This window comes from Phoenix dactylifera, unplaced genomic scaffold, assembly GCF_009389715.1.
Source record: "Phoenix dactylifera cultivar Barhee BC4 unplaced genomic scaffold, palm_55x_up_171113_PBpolish2nd_filt_p 000253F, whole genome shotgun sequence".
NCBI classification, from domain to species: domain Eukaryota; kingdom Viridiplantae; phylum Streptophyta; class Magnoliopsida; order Arecales; family Arecaceae; genus Phoenix; species Phoenix dactylifera.
The window spans coordinates 666,710-680,922 of record NW_024067746.1 but is presented as its reverse complement, the minus strand read 5'-3'; the positions used below and the strand labels follow the sequence as shown (position 1 = coordinate 680,922).

General features: G+C 38.7%; 1 protein-coding gene across 2 annotated transcripts; it reads right to left on the bottom strand.

Moving 5' to 3' along the window:
- LOC103708048 (chaperone protein dnaJ GFA2, mitochondrial-like) lies at positions 1-6,400 on the bottom strand. 2 transcript variants are annotated; one of them, XM_039117627.1, is made up of 9 exons: positions 6,122-6,400; positions 5,956-6,033; positions 5,748-5,816; positions 5,511-5,602; positions 4,522-4,605; positions 4,377-4,415; positions 2,919-3,035; positions 450-526; positions 1-347 (listed from the first exon to the last, which is right to left on the bottom strand). In XM_039117627.1, the coding sequence occupies exons 4-9, from the start codon at positions 5,589-5,591 to the stop codon at positions 224-226; spliced, it is 522 nt and encodes a 173-aa protein (XP_038973555.1). In that variant the 5' UTR covers positions 5,592-5,602; positions 5,748-5,816; positions 5,956-6,033; positions 6,122-6,400; the 3' UTR covers positions 1-223. The 2 variants fall into 2 exon arrangements, with proteins under 2 accessions (XP_038973555.1, XP_038973556.1); XM_039117628.1 differs by having other exon boundaries at positions 5,759-5,816.
- Between the last annotated feature and the right edge of the window lie 7,813 nt (positions 6,401-14,213).

Here is a 14,213-nt window from a genome sequence, read left to right as displayed (position 1 = left end):
TTCCAAGAACAAGAAGTCCAGATTTTCTATAGTAGCAAAAAATACGAATAAAAATTTACTTAAAGAAGCTTTTCACATGCATGGCTCGAGCTAAAAACTAGATATGCTATAGCACTCTGACTTGAGCATACCTCCGAGAGTGAGCTAATACTCTATAGCAACTGTATCTTACAAAACAAAAGAACATCATTTCTTGTTTAATTTGCTGAGGCTAAAAAATGTTTTACATCAGAATGCGGGCAATGGCGAGACCAGCAGCATATATTGAGACAAAAGTACATATGCAGTATTTTATAACGTCATATTTTGCCGCCTCCAACTGGGCCCCCACTGCATAGATCTCATGCCTGTCACAGGATGGTGAAAGTTAGCTAGAACTTTGGGAACAAAAGCACACTTGATAGTACAGCTGTAACATGAGACTGTCTACATATGAAGCAAAACCAGACCTAAGCTCACTCCCCATTTTCTGGATATCGCCCTTAAGTTTTTCTCTCGTGCGTTGCAACAAAGAAAAATGATGCTCCTGCGACCAGATGGCATCAGGTTTAGAAAATCATTAAAAAATAAACACTGCATGCAATAATTCTGAAAACAGATGATTTGTTTTACATATATAATGTGCTCTTTGAAATGTGTAGTATGCTCAAGTAGATACCATGGCTGAGCTTACAGTCTGACATGTTCTGCAGATTGTACAAGTTGTTTACAATTTGCATTTTTAAAAATGATCCCCAATTTTACTGTAGAAATGGTTAAGAAAGAGCCAAATAGCTTAAGCTTCAGAGAAAAAAAGGAATATCTTATGAAGTTAGGAAGGCATGTGACCATTTTTCTGCAGTCTACTGCCAACCAGGAAAATAAAATCAAATTCTTGGAAAACACGAGGCAAGATAACAAAATCAGATTAAATGGATTTTAGGGCCTCATTCAACAGATTATGAACTTCTACAACACAAACCTAGATCAGAGTTAAAAGCTGAACAAATCTTTTCTAATTAGCAAGTTCAATAGACATGATTGAAACCCATAATCAAATTTGTGGCAGTCAAAGCTTATCTCCTATAAAAAAAATTACTTAATACCCCCCAGTGTACAGCATCTCCCCAGAAAGAACTGAAAAGCAGCATGACAAGCCAGCATTTTAGGATAACAAAAAGATTAGAAACATGATCCTCCATCCGTAGATTTAGTCAACCAACCAAGACAGGTTCAGAGAAAAATCGAAGCAGGAGAAAGCATCTTTGCCTACCAGCTAAAGCATAAGCCACAGCTCACTCGGTCGACAAGAATCCTGCAACTCTAAGCCAGCTCACTTGTCAAATTATCCAAGATACAAAGTTTGTCTAAACCAAAAACCCCAACTCACCAACTCTAGAGATCAGAATGGTTTCAAAAAACTTGATATCATGATAAAAAATAAAACCCTACTACAAAGTATTTTCTAAATCCCTAAAATTTTTCTAATGCCGCCAAATTTGGGACCTACTAAGGCCCCTGTCTGGTTTGGGAATAATTTTTTCAGCATCAATAGGAATAAGTGGTAATAATTTTTGGGCAAAAAAAGAGGGATAAACAAGAACACATCTTACTCAACCATTTTTACCAGAACAAGTTTTGTCCAGGTTTAAGAGTAATGAGGTCCAATTTTGTGTTTACCCAAACACCAAGCAATCTAGAGGAAGTGCTTTTTCTTCAGAGCACTTGATGGAAGGTTTCATCAAAATCCCTTTTAGGAAAAGCAGCGCATTGTCAATCATGTTCTGTAATGATCATCCCTAACAAAAAGGGTAAGGAACTTACCTCTAGAAATCTAAATTGGAACAAGCAACAAAGGATTTGGGTATGGGGGCAATGAAGTGACGCTCAAAATAATTTGGGAATTCAATATGCAGTGGTGCAGATCAAAATAAATGACTATTTATTTAATTCAGATCAGCAGCAATCTAAATTTTGTAATAGAATTAATCCTTCAGCTCAGCAAATATTGTAAAGCAAAGACAAATGAAATCCGGAACTTAAGTAGAGGAGACATCTAGGAGCAGTGTTATTCAGACCTGATGCTCAGCAAAAATACAGCGATAGAGGAGGAGAATTTCAAAGGTCATATAATTGTTTAAACATAATATATGAATCCTAAAATGCTAAAACTCCAATTCCTCCCAAGATTGATCTTGATTGAATTATGATAAGAATAAAGAATGCTCAATGGATGAAAAGCATAAGAAGAACGTACACTAGAGGAGGAGAATTTCAAAGGTCATGTCACTTTTGAATAGGAAAGTCTAATTATGAATAATTAGATTAGTTGGTTCTTTGATGTGACAAGTTGTTCCTAATTGTACGGTGAAAATAAAATCTTTACAGAACATAAATGGTTCAAGGAATACTTCATGACAAAACTGCAAAACAGAAACCATGATAGCCCTAAATCTTATCATAGGCACAATTCCATGTTCATAATCTAATTCACACAATTCTGTCAGTAACATAGGTCCAAATCCCATGGCTTCTTGCAATTATAGAGCATGCTAATAGTGCAATCCTTTATTGTTTATTTTATGGTATGGTACACATGTTGATTTCAAAACGTACAGGTTGATTCTACTTTGGTTCAGACCAGTGCAGGACTGGTGTACAACCTCAAAAACATATAAGCCGCAAAGTGAACAAAAGAAAAGGTTCAATAACAAAATAAAGGCAACAAATGAACTTCTGTTGTCTAAGGAGTACGATATGCAGTTGACCTGTGAAAACTTGCCCCCATATGGTTGTCCTCAAGGCCATGGCATGTCAATAACTAATAAGAAAAATGCATGCACATGCACACCTCAAGGTCACTTGCCAGATGAAAGTATATAGATTCACTATTTATAGAAAGAAAAAAGTCTGATATTGGCTCTGCAAAGTATACATACATAATTCATTCCCCCACCACTAAATATGTCTTCAAATGGGTTGCCAAATCCAGCACCTCCAAATGGTCCACCAGGACCACCACCAGAAGCAGCCTGTTCAAATGCATCAGGACCAACCTGTCAGGATGCCCATAAATACATATGGTAAGTTACACTTAATGCAGAGTGAAACTTAAACAGGGAACCATGCAGGAGAGACAAAGTGAACATATGTATAAGCTAATATTCATAGCCAACTGCTTATCCTTGTTCTTTAGTTATATATCCCAAGAGGAGAAAAACACTGACCAAAGTGCATCCCAAACCAAGCACCAACATGGGCATAACTACTCAAAAAAAATACTAGGAAATACAGGAATTTGCTTAAAAGTCACACAGATTATGAGAATCTAAACACTTCTCTTTAAGTATCATAAAAGAATAAGTGCTTGCATTGGTGGTTGCTCTGCATTCCAAAGACCACAATGTTGGAAAATTCAGGAAGGGAATAAGAATATGGAAAATCAAGCATTGCAGATATTTCTTTCTGTAAAAGAGAGGCAAGCTCAAGAAATCAAAAGAAGAATTTAAGGGAAAGGGAAAGGCACACTCTTCAGGTGAAGGCCATTTGCTAGGATAGATTTGGTTGGACCGTTGTAAGCGACTTCACAGGTCATGCTGCTAGAAGCGTGAAAAGAATTAACATAAACACCCATGCACACATGCACATCTGCATAGATGTTTTAAGAGTTAAATGGCTTTTAAAAAGATATTCATTATTGAACTATTAAGGAACTCTCAAAGAGAGAAGGTTTGAGAAAGAAGCTATTGTAACAAGTATGTAGTTTTGTTGGTGTAGAGACAAATTCTGAAAATTTTCTCAACCTATCATGTAACATATCACTAGCTCATATCCCATAAAATATCGCTAACCTGGATATTGTTGTTATTCATAGAGAAATATCTGCCAGATGGTTTTCTTGCAGGACAACCTCCCCGATTGCCTATGCTTTGCTCTTTGTGTCATACTTCAGTTTTAACTTATCCCTACTCTTCCTATTAAGATTACATTCACTTTGCTGCATCAAGTTTACTAAAAAAGGCTTTGTTACTAGCATCATAAAGCCAAACCTGCATTGTTTTGTTGTTATACTATCCATGCATGTGCATGTAGTACTGGCCATAATTGACTACCTCAAAGCAAATTTATATTGCAATCATGTTCAACCTAACTCTAAAGAAAAAGATTCAGCTTAAATCTACACAAATATATTAGTTAACACTATGAATTTCATCCATCTAGACCATTGTCTGTCTACTCTAACTCCTTAGGAATTTGATTATGTTTGAACCAAGCAAAAATTACCCAAAAATACATAACTCTTTTACATGATCAGAATTTTATGCACCAAGTACCAAGCCATACTAAAATAAGGTTGCCCAATAATCAATGCAAACAGAACAAATACAACTAAGCACCTGGTCATAAAGCGAACGCTTTTCCTCATCTTTTAAGACCTGAAAAACAGAAAATTAATGCCCACTTAGTCTTACAAACAGAAATGAACAACTAAATGGACTAACCTATATAACGTGCCCAAAACCTCATCCTAAATCAAATTACCTCATAAGCACGTTGAACTTCTTGGAATTTCGTTTCAGCATCAGCATCTTCTTTATTTGTATCGGGATGTAGCTTCTTTGCAAGCTGCAGAAAATGAAAAAGAGTGAAGATAGGCAGGATATACAGAAATAAATCCACAATTTAAGCCAAAAAATCTTTCCTCTAAGCAGATTATAATATAAAATTTCAACAAATAAAGACAGATAAGAAAGAGTTTTGTCAATCTGCTACCAAATAGACTAATAAAATGGATCAAAAGAATCATGAAAAGTATTGTTGACAGAAAGCCTATCAAATCTATGTCCGCAAGAAAAATTAGTTGTAACGGTAACAACAATATCTATAAATTTAGATTCTTTGCAAAGCAGCAGCATACATATCAATCTCTCACTGCAAAATTTTATTTTCAAAATAATTATATTGTTCCTGATCAGAAAATTCCTTTGCTGATTTCAGTGGCATAAAGAATGTAAATAACATTTGATATAAGGCAAAGCATTTTACATTTCACTAGACCCAAGTCAGAGCTTAAAGATTTGCTCCATGAACCAGACACTGACCAATGAGAAAGCAGCATCAAGAGCTAATATTTAGTATTAATTTGTTGGTTGACAATAAGAAAAATTCTAACAATCGATGAGCAGAAACTGTTGAGCTTTTTGGCTCAAGCAAGATACAAGAATGCCCATCAGCTTCACTTATCACTTACCTGTTATATTACAAGCCTAGCATATAGATCTTCAACTTTGTGTTTCAAAATTTTAGCTGGAAGGGTAACTAGCAAAGCAAAGTATGTGATAGATAAAAGACTACCCGTATCTTGCCCACACAGTTTAGTCATAGCCAAATCAATCCTTGTTATTGTTTGATCATACATATTATACAATTGAGGTCCTTCTTCAACTAGATAAGTAATTGTAAAAGAGGATAGTGCCCACTAGCAGTTGCAGGCGAGCAGTCATTGAGAGCAATTAGAATCTATAACCCACCGCATAATATGCTTTCTTGATTTCTGAAGCACTTGCATTCTTGCTTACTCCAAGTACCTCATAGTCCTCCCTTGCGGACATCGATCTTGTTTCTAAAAGCCACAACACAATGTATAGATAGAAGTAAGAATAAAATAACAATATATCCACGATTACCTCCCCGGAAAAAAAGGTCTTTTTTTCCTTTTTGGTATTACACCTGGCGTCTAAACAGGTACAGCAAGCACTACAGCTTACCATGAAATTACCTGCTTGGAAAATAGTGTTCCTGAAACGTTCCTCTCGAAATCCCAAACCTCCGTTTCACTGCAAAATTCATAATTATCCATGCTCAATCGAAGCAACCAGAATTACTAATATATTATATGGATGAACAAAGGTAAGGGGGGAAAACAATGTTTTCTATGACTACTTATTACAAAGCAAAGCAAGGAAACCGAGGCACCTGTTCGGAATTCCCATCCGCGAAAACACGAGAAGAACTGCAAATCCCCGCAGCAAACCGGCGAGAAGAACCCTCAAGCTACAGGGAAAACAAAACAGAGGTAAGAAACTCTCGAATCGGAGAAAAAACAATACCAGAAGGTGGAAAAGAGGGTGAGATCTCTCACAGAAGGGACTGGCGATTCCTCGAGGAGTGGGAGCTTGGATCTCAGAATCCGTCGAGCGCACCAGAAGGCGAGCCTGGCGCCGGCGGGCCGCATCGTCGACGCAGACCTCTCGATCACTGCTCGATTTCGAGGGATTTCTCCATTATTACGGTTCTAGAAGAGAATGATTGGAGCCCGAGTTCTTGGGAGGAGCGGGAGCGACTACGGACGCGAGGGGAAGGAGGAGACCCTTTTGTGGTGGTGGGGCGGGGCGGACCGAAGAAGGGAGACGCGCTCAGAAGGGGCAAATTAGGGCAACTTGGGGAGCTTTTGGGGAGCAGTCGGGTATTTCTCTTTCTTCTGGGGTTCATATGGAAGAGCCGGGAATTCTGGATACTTCTCCTTCTGACATGGGCTTTGGCAGGCCAATGAACCGGGCCAGCCGATCCATAAACTAGCCAATAGGCATAGATGTCCTAGGAGCGAAAAGGAAAAAAAAAACTAATATTCAATAATAATATTATAAGGTTAATATTGAAGAATTAATATAATTAATACAAAATGTTAAAACTAATATTGTTATACAAATAATAGTACATGTCATAATAAAATATATTATAATATAATTTATTATGAAATGTTCAGTATAGGTATAGACTTAGAATATCTAAGGTAAAGGGGGCTATGAAAAAAATAAAAATAGTAAAGTGGTTGAATCTAATGAAATCTACATTGGTTGACTAATTTATCTAATAAAATCTAAAAAGAAAGATGATGTTGATGAAAAAGGAAGAACACTATAATACGAATTTATATCAAGAAGGTCGACTATGAAAACCATTTTCTCCTTCAAAGATTAATATAGAAGTATTGAGAAAAGAGACAACATCATCAAATGATTTTTATTGATTTAGAGAAAAAATATAATAGAGTCTATAAAGAAGATTTATGGTGAGTGTTAAAAATAAATGACTTTCCATTAGACATATTAATATGGTGAAGGACATGTAATATGGAGCGGTACTAATGTGAGAACTATACTTTGTAATGCCTTAGTAGATGAAACTAAGATCATGTTAGGCATAAGTTGGAATTATAGAGGAGCACATGAAAATCCAAAAGTTTTGGGCTAACTAGGATCAAATTTGAACACAGGAAATGCAGTTTTAATGAAATTAGAAGGAGAAATGAATGTGGGAGTAACAATGAAGGATCATGAAGTTCCTAAGTCATAATTTTGGTATTTATAATTGGTATTCATAAGGAATGGGAGATCAAAAAATATCACCATAGGATTAAAACAAGTTGGATGAAATGGAGAAAAGCAATTGAGATATTATATGATCATATGATACTTGCCAATTTGAAAGAAAGATCTTATAGGCCATCATACGAACATCTATGTTTTATGGTACATAATGTTTGGCGGTTAGAATATAATATGTGCACAAGATGACCATGGCAAAAAACGAGAATATTGAAATGGATGTATGATAATATAAGAAAAGATAGAATAAGACTCATATACCAAATCGAACCTTGCTACTGTACTACTATCTTGCTAGTATGGTACAGTACAGTATGGTATGATTGGTATAGTAGACCTTGCAAAATACAATCATCAAAGGTAGTACTTAATGCATGATATAATGTGGTAATCGACTCACAATTTGGTCTACAAAACTAATATAGAATTGGATTAGAGAATAAAGACATGTAAGAGAATACTAATCATCAATTTAACTCCTATAAAACAAAGTCGGTGGAATCGTCCCGAATCGGACAGTTTCGGCCGTTACGGGCCTTACCGGTGGCTCACCGGTATGGTTCTAGCAACAGAAACGAGATCCGTTTTTCGAGATCCATTTTCGGAGCCGCAGAAGAAGAAAAAGAGAGTGGGGGCAGGGAGGGAGAGGTCGGGATGCCAGCAGAGAGCCGCAAGGGGCCGGCGAAGGCCGCGACAAGGGAGGATGTGGCTGAACCTCTCTGTCGACGTCCGCCAGCCTCTCTCCCTCTCTCCCCTTCTCTCTCTCTCTCTCTCTTTCTCTCTCCCATGGTACCGTGCCCTCGTCGGTATATGCCCGGCATGGTGTTAGGATCTGTCACATGCCGCAGAAAAATTCAAAAATTTTCAGATCTGCAGCGGAAGGCATGCAAGATCCCGTTCATCGTATGAACGTATTTTAAAACCGTTCATTGTAGATAGATTAGGATTAAATACTTATAAACCATTTTAAATCATTAAGAAGATCAGATATTCACCTTGTGCGGGTAGATGGTCTCCACAAATCTGATTTACGTGGATTTGTTGAAGGTTCAATGGAAGCCGCACATGCGTCCGGCCTCTACGGGTATCCACACGAGGTAGTGAACCGATCGAAGCTTTCGTATCTTTCCGGGGTGCTAGCTTCCTTGCAGAGATGGCTATTGATAGCTGATATCCTTCCTATCAATCAACTCTTGAATGCCTAAGGGAGGAGGAAGAAGAAGGATGGTTCAATGGAAGGAGAACAAAAGCCCGCAGCCTTTTCTTTTTCCTTCGCGTAGGAACCAAGGAAGGGGATGAAGTAGACCACACCAAGAGCTTCTTTTCCCTTGCTTCCTTGCGGCTGAAAGGAGGAATGGAAGGGGCTTTCTTGCTGCCGAAATCCCAAAGAAAAGCATAAAAAATTCGTAGCCCCTTTGAACCCCTCTTTTATGGTGTGTGGATAGAGATGAGCTCCTAAATTTTAGGAGCTCATCTCTATCCCATTGTGAATTCAAAATAGGAGGAGTGTGGCCCCTCCTTTTTCCCTCACGCCACCAGCTGCCCCTCCCTCTTCTCCCATTTGGTTAGCCCCCACTCAATCTAATTAAGTGGGGAGGGTGGGGTCCAAGTGCTAGGATTCAATCCTATTCAAAATAGGATTTGCACCCATTTCAATTTCCTCTAAATCCTAATCTAATTAGGATTTAATTGAACTATGACTCAATTGAACTCTTCAATCCTAATCCAATTAGGAGTCTTTTAATTAATTAGATTAAAATTAAAATTAATTAGAACTTAAGAAAATCCTAATCTAATTAGGACTTATTAAATTTCAGCCCTAAGACAATTAGGACTTTAGAAATCCTAGTCCAAGTAAGACTCTAATTTAATTTGAAATCCTAATCCAATTAGAACTCCAAGGATCCTACTCCAAGTAGGACTCATGATCAAGTCCAATTAATTAAATCCAATTAATTAAATTAAATTGCAATCCGATTGCAATTATTCCTTCTTCAACTCACTAACTCTTAGCGGGTTAACCAATTATCAATCAAATTGATTATTTGTGATTCCTAATCATAATTCAACCATCGGATCCGTTAATACCTCTAATGTGTGTGACCCCATAGGTTCTATTCTGACTGGTAGTGAAATATATTGCGATCTCTATCACAATATCATTGAATACTCCTTTCAATGGGTTGAAACAATTCCAACTCAACTCACTAGGGATCATCGACCATCAAGATGGTCCCTGTGAGTCTCACTATCCACCAGTGACACCTAATAGTATGTAGTGGCTACCCAGCAGAATAGAATGATGAACCTCTAGGTGCAGTTATCATATGATAAAATTCTTCTATCGTGGATCCCTACAGAATGGAGGTCATGAATAACTCGTCAAACCCCGTCGTCTATTATATGTCTAGATTTATTCGACTTGAGTTCAAAAGTGAAAAACTCTTTCTCCACTGTATATACTGCCCTGGCCAAGGTCTTAGAACTCAGTCTTATAAATCACATAGGATCTCTCCTCATCTATCAAGGTCGATAGATTCCATGTAGGTGCATACCCTACTTCTACAGTGAACCTACTGCAGCCAATCTACACTACAAGGATCCATATGACTAGAGACCATGTATATGTGTAGTCAAACTACAATAACCTCACTTTGAGTAGCCGAAGTACCGCAGGTCAAAGGACCAGTCACACTACTGCAACATCAAGCAAGTCACTGACGAGTGGATAGACATCCAAGTGACTTCTTGTCTTGGTCACACTCAGTACCCTTATTTTCTAACAAGCACCTGCACTCTCACTTCAGTGTCCCTACAATGTGGACTCGAGTCTCGTCCATCCATAAGGAAAGCGATCTGTGCACTGATCGGATCGATCACCGTTCTCGTGATGATCCATTGATCAGGAGTATTTAGAAATTAATCACCAATGATACATGGCTCAAATTCTCAACTCTTGAGAATATGTATCATCATCTTATTAATTTCTTGGATGATTCATAAACACATAAACAATATGAATGAAAAGAATGCTCATTTATTATTCAATAATAATAAAGTCAAGTACAAAACAATATCCCAGAATTAATAATGTGTCAGCCAGATTGGCTTCTAGGGTATATATCTAACAATCTCCTACTTGCACTAAAGCCAATCAGTCATATATCTAAGTTCCATCTTCTCAAGGTGGGCTTCAGTCTTCTGCTGACTTAGCTGCTTAGTGAGCGGGTCCGCCACATTGTCCACGGAATCTACTCTCAGCACCTCGACATATTTCTTCTCGAGGTAGTCGTGTATGAGATGAAAGCGTCGCTCTATGTGCTTGGACTTCTGATGAGACCTTGGCTCTTTAGCAAGAGCTATGACGCCATTATTATCGCAGTAGAGTGTGATGGCATCTGATGGCATTATATCTATCTCTGCAATGAATTTCTTGAACCAGAAGGCTTCCTTTGCAGCTTCAGATGCGGCGATATACTCAGCTTCCATGAGCAATGATCGGTTGTTTGGAACTCTTTCAATTTACCGTACCACCATTGCACAAGAACACATATCTAGATGTAGACTTTCTATCATCAATATCAGTCATGAAGTCTGAATCTGTGTATCCTTCTACCTTTAACTCTGATGCTCCTCCAAACATCAAGAACAAATCTTTAGTTCTTCTCAAGTACTTAAGAATGTTCTTCACAGCTGTCCAGTGCTTTTCGCCTGGATTCGACTGATATCTCCTAGTGACACTCACAGCAAGGGCTATATCAGGTCGTGTACACAGCATGGCATACATGAGGCTCTCTATTGCCGAAGTATAAGGGATCTTGCTCATGCGTTGTATCTCTTCAGATGTGTTGGGGCACATCTTCTTGGAGAGATGAATCCCATGCCTAAGGGGTAATAGACTCCTTTTGGAGTTTTATATGCTGAACCTCTTCAGCACCTCTTCTATGTACATCTTCTGTGATAAGCCAAGCATCCTCTTAGATCTATCTCTATAGACCTTAATCCCCAAAATATAGGATGCTTCCCCAAGGTCTTTCATGGAGAACTCTTTTGACAACCAGACCTTGACCGAGGTTAGCATGGGAATATCATTCCCTATTAGGAGGATGTCGTCCACGTACAGTATGAGGAACACGACAGCACTCCCACTAACCTTTTTGTAAACACACGGTTTCTCTTCGTTTTTGATGAAATCAAACGATTTGATCGCATCATTGAAACGAGTGTTCCAACTCCGAGATGCTTGCTTCAGTCCATAGATGGACCTTTGCAGCTTGCAGACCTTGTGATCTCCATCACTGGAAGTGAAACCCAAAAGCTGCTCCATATAGATATCTTCATCAAGATATCCATTCAAGAAAGCAGTTTTCACATCCATCTGTCATATTTCATAATCATGAAATGCTACAATGACAAGCAATGTTCGAATGAATTTCAGCATGGCTACAGGTGAAAAAGTCTTCTGATAGTCAATGCCTTCGCGCTGACTATACCCTTTCGCCACTAGCCTTGCCTTATAGGTCTCTACCTTTCCATCCGAACCTATCTTTCTTTTGTAGATCCATTTGCATCCAATAGGTACTATACCCTCTGGTGGATCTACTAAGGTCCAGACTTGGTTGGAATACATGGAGTCTATCTCTAACTTCATGGCTTCCAGCCATTTCTCGGAATCGATATCTGATATCGCCTCGTTGTAGGTATTGGGATCCTGTACGTGTTCCCTATCTCCCATGAGGAACATTTCCTCGGTATCCTCTATAAGCATACCTAAGTATCTATCAGGAGGATGGGAGACCCTACTAGATCTATGAGATGGAGGAGGTACTATGTGTACTGGCTCTGTATGAATAGGTTTACTAGATCTATGAGATGGAGGAGGTACTATGTGTACTGGCTCTGTATGAATAGGTTTTATAGGATCCATGACTCGTTGCTTGTCAGAGATTCTCTCTTCAAGCTCAATTTTCCTCCCACTGCCTCTATCAAGGATAAACTGTTTTTCTAAAAAGATGGCATATCGGCTCACAAATATATTGTGATCCTCTGAGACGTAAAAATTGTATCCTAATGACTCTTTAGGATATCCTATAAAACGAGCATTAATGGTCCTAGCCTCTAACTTGTCCGCCTGTAGTCGCTTGACATGGGCCGGACATCCCCAAATCTTAAGATGACCAAGACTCGGCTTCTTACCATGCCATATCTCATACGGTGTGGTAAGAACGGATTTAGAGGGAACTCTATTCAATAAATAAATTGCGGTAAGTAAGCAATCTCCCCAAAGAAACATTGGTAAATCAGTGAAGCTCATCATGGATCGAACCATATCCAATAGAGTTCGATTCCTCCTCTCTGACATCCCGTTGAGTTGAGGTGTACCAGGAGGCGTCTATTGTGAGACTATGCCATTCTCCTTGAGATAGTCCCGAAATTTCTCACTAAGGTATTCTTCTCCTCGATCTGATCGAAGAGCCTTAAGGGATTTTCCAGTTTATTTTTCTACTTTATTTCTGAAGTAGAAGAAACTGTAAGGTTAGTTTCAATTACGAGCAAGTCTAACATACCTTCTGAAGGTGTGTCTGCCTTTTTGTTCTTCAGGCTCTCGAGGTATGAAGGGCAGTTCTTTTTCCAGTGGCCGTCGACATTGCAGTGGAAACATTTTCCTTTGTCATTAGCCTTTTTCTTATGAACTTCCTTCTTAGACTTCTTGTCTTTCTTCTGCTTCTTTGCAGGCTTCTTTTTCTTCCAAGTAGACTTTCTCTTGGACATGTTCAACAATTTGGTCTTAGTACATTCAATCTTATTCATATGGTAGTTTACTATAAACTGCCCAAATGAATCAGGAAGGGATTGCAGGATCAGATCTATCTGCAGTTCCTTATGCATAGTCATACCGAGCTTCTCAAGCTCCTCTAGGTCCTTGATCATAGTCAGACAGTGATCATGGACAGACTGCCCCTCGCGCATCTTTACCTTGAAGAGCCTCTTGGACACTTCAAAGCGTGCTGTGCGGCTCTGCTCACCATACAACTCTTGCAGGTGAGCCAGTATTTCCCTAGCAGTTTTCATATTCTCATGCTGACAATGAAGTTCATTAGTCATGGATGCCATGATGTAGCACTTGACCCTAATGTTATCATCTATCCACTTTTGATGCTTCTCATGCTGATCATCAGTAGGACGTGCTAGTAACCTGGGAATATCATTCTCGAGTACATACCCTAGTTTCTCACAATTCAAAACAATTTTCAGGTTTATTAGCCAGTCTTTATAATTGGTTCCGGTCAGTCAGTTGGTCTCAAGGATACGGGTCAAAGGGTTCGAAGCTGACATTGTAATCTGTAGAGAGTAAATATTCTAGTTAGACTTTGTACTTGATTTTAATTTGTTCTAGGAACTTTTAAAACAAATATGCTCCCACTATTTTCTCGAATCCCTCATACTCCCCTGATGGAGAAACGAAAATCCTACGCGACTAGGATTTCTAGTGGGTACTGCAGTCTCACCGATTTACATGCCGCCTCACCTAACAGTTATTGGTGACATATAAATGGATAAGTGTACAACTCTTGTTCAATGCTTCTCAAGCAAATTACAGTGGTACTTGGTCTCTAAATCATGAAGACCTCACCTAACAGTTATTGGCCCCATTACTTAGTTAAGTCAGATCCACCGTATAACCGCAGAAATAAAGTCGTCATTGGGTCCTCACCTAATAGTTATTGGTGCCCAACCCCACCTTTATCCCGCAACATCTCATGTCTAATAGAGAGGTTCAGTCCTCCGATGCAACTTGCCCACTGTGTCCAGCCGAGACAAATCAACACCGGAAAGACCTTAGCA

Excerpts from the sequence above, each read along its gene's own strand:
- LOC103708048 (XM_039117627.1), bottom strand. The coding sequence starts at position 5,591 with ATGTCCGCAAGGGAGGACTATGAGGTACTTGGAGTAAGCAAGAATGCA. Across the intron at positions 4,416-4,521 it reads AAGTTCAACGTGCTTATGAG|GTCTTAAAAGATGAGGAAAA; the intron begins GTAATTTGATTT and ends TCTGTTTTTCAG. Across the intron at positions 348-449 it reads AAAATGGGGAGTGAGCTTAG|GCATGAGATCTATGCAGTGG; the intron begins GTCTGGTTTTGC and ends ATCCTGTGACAG.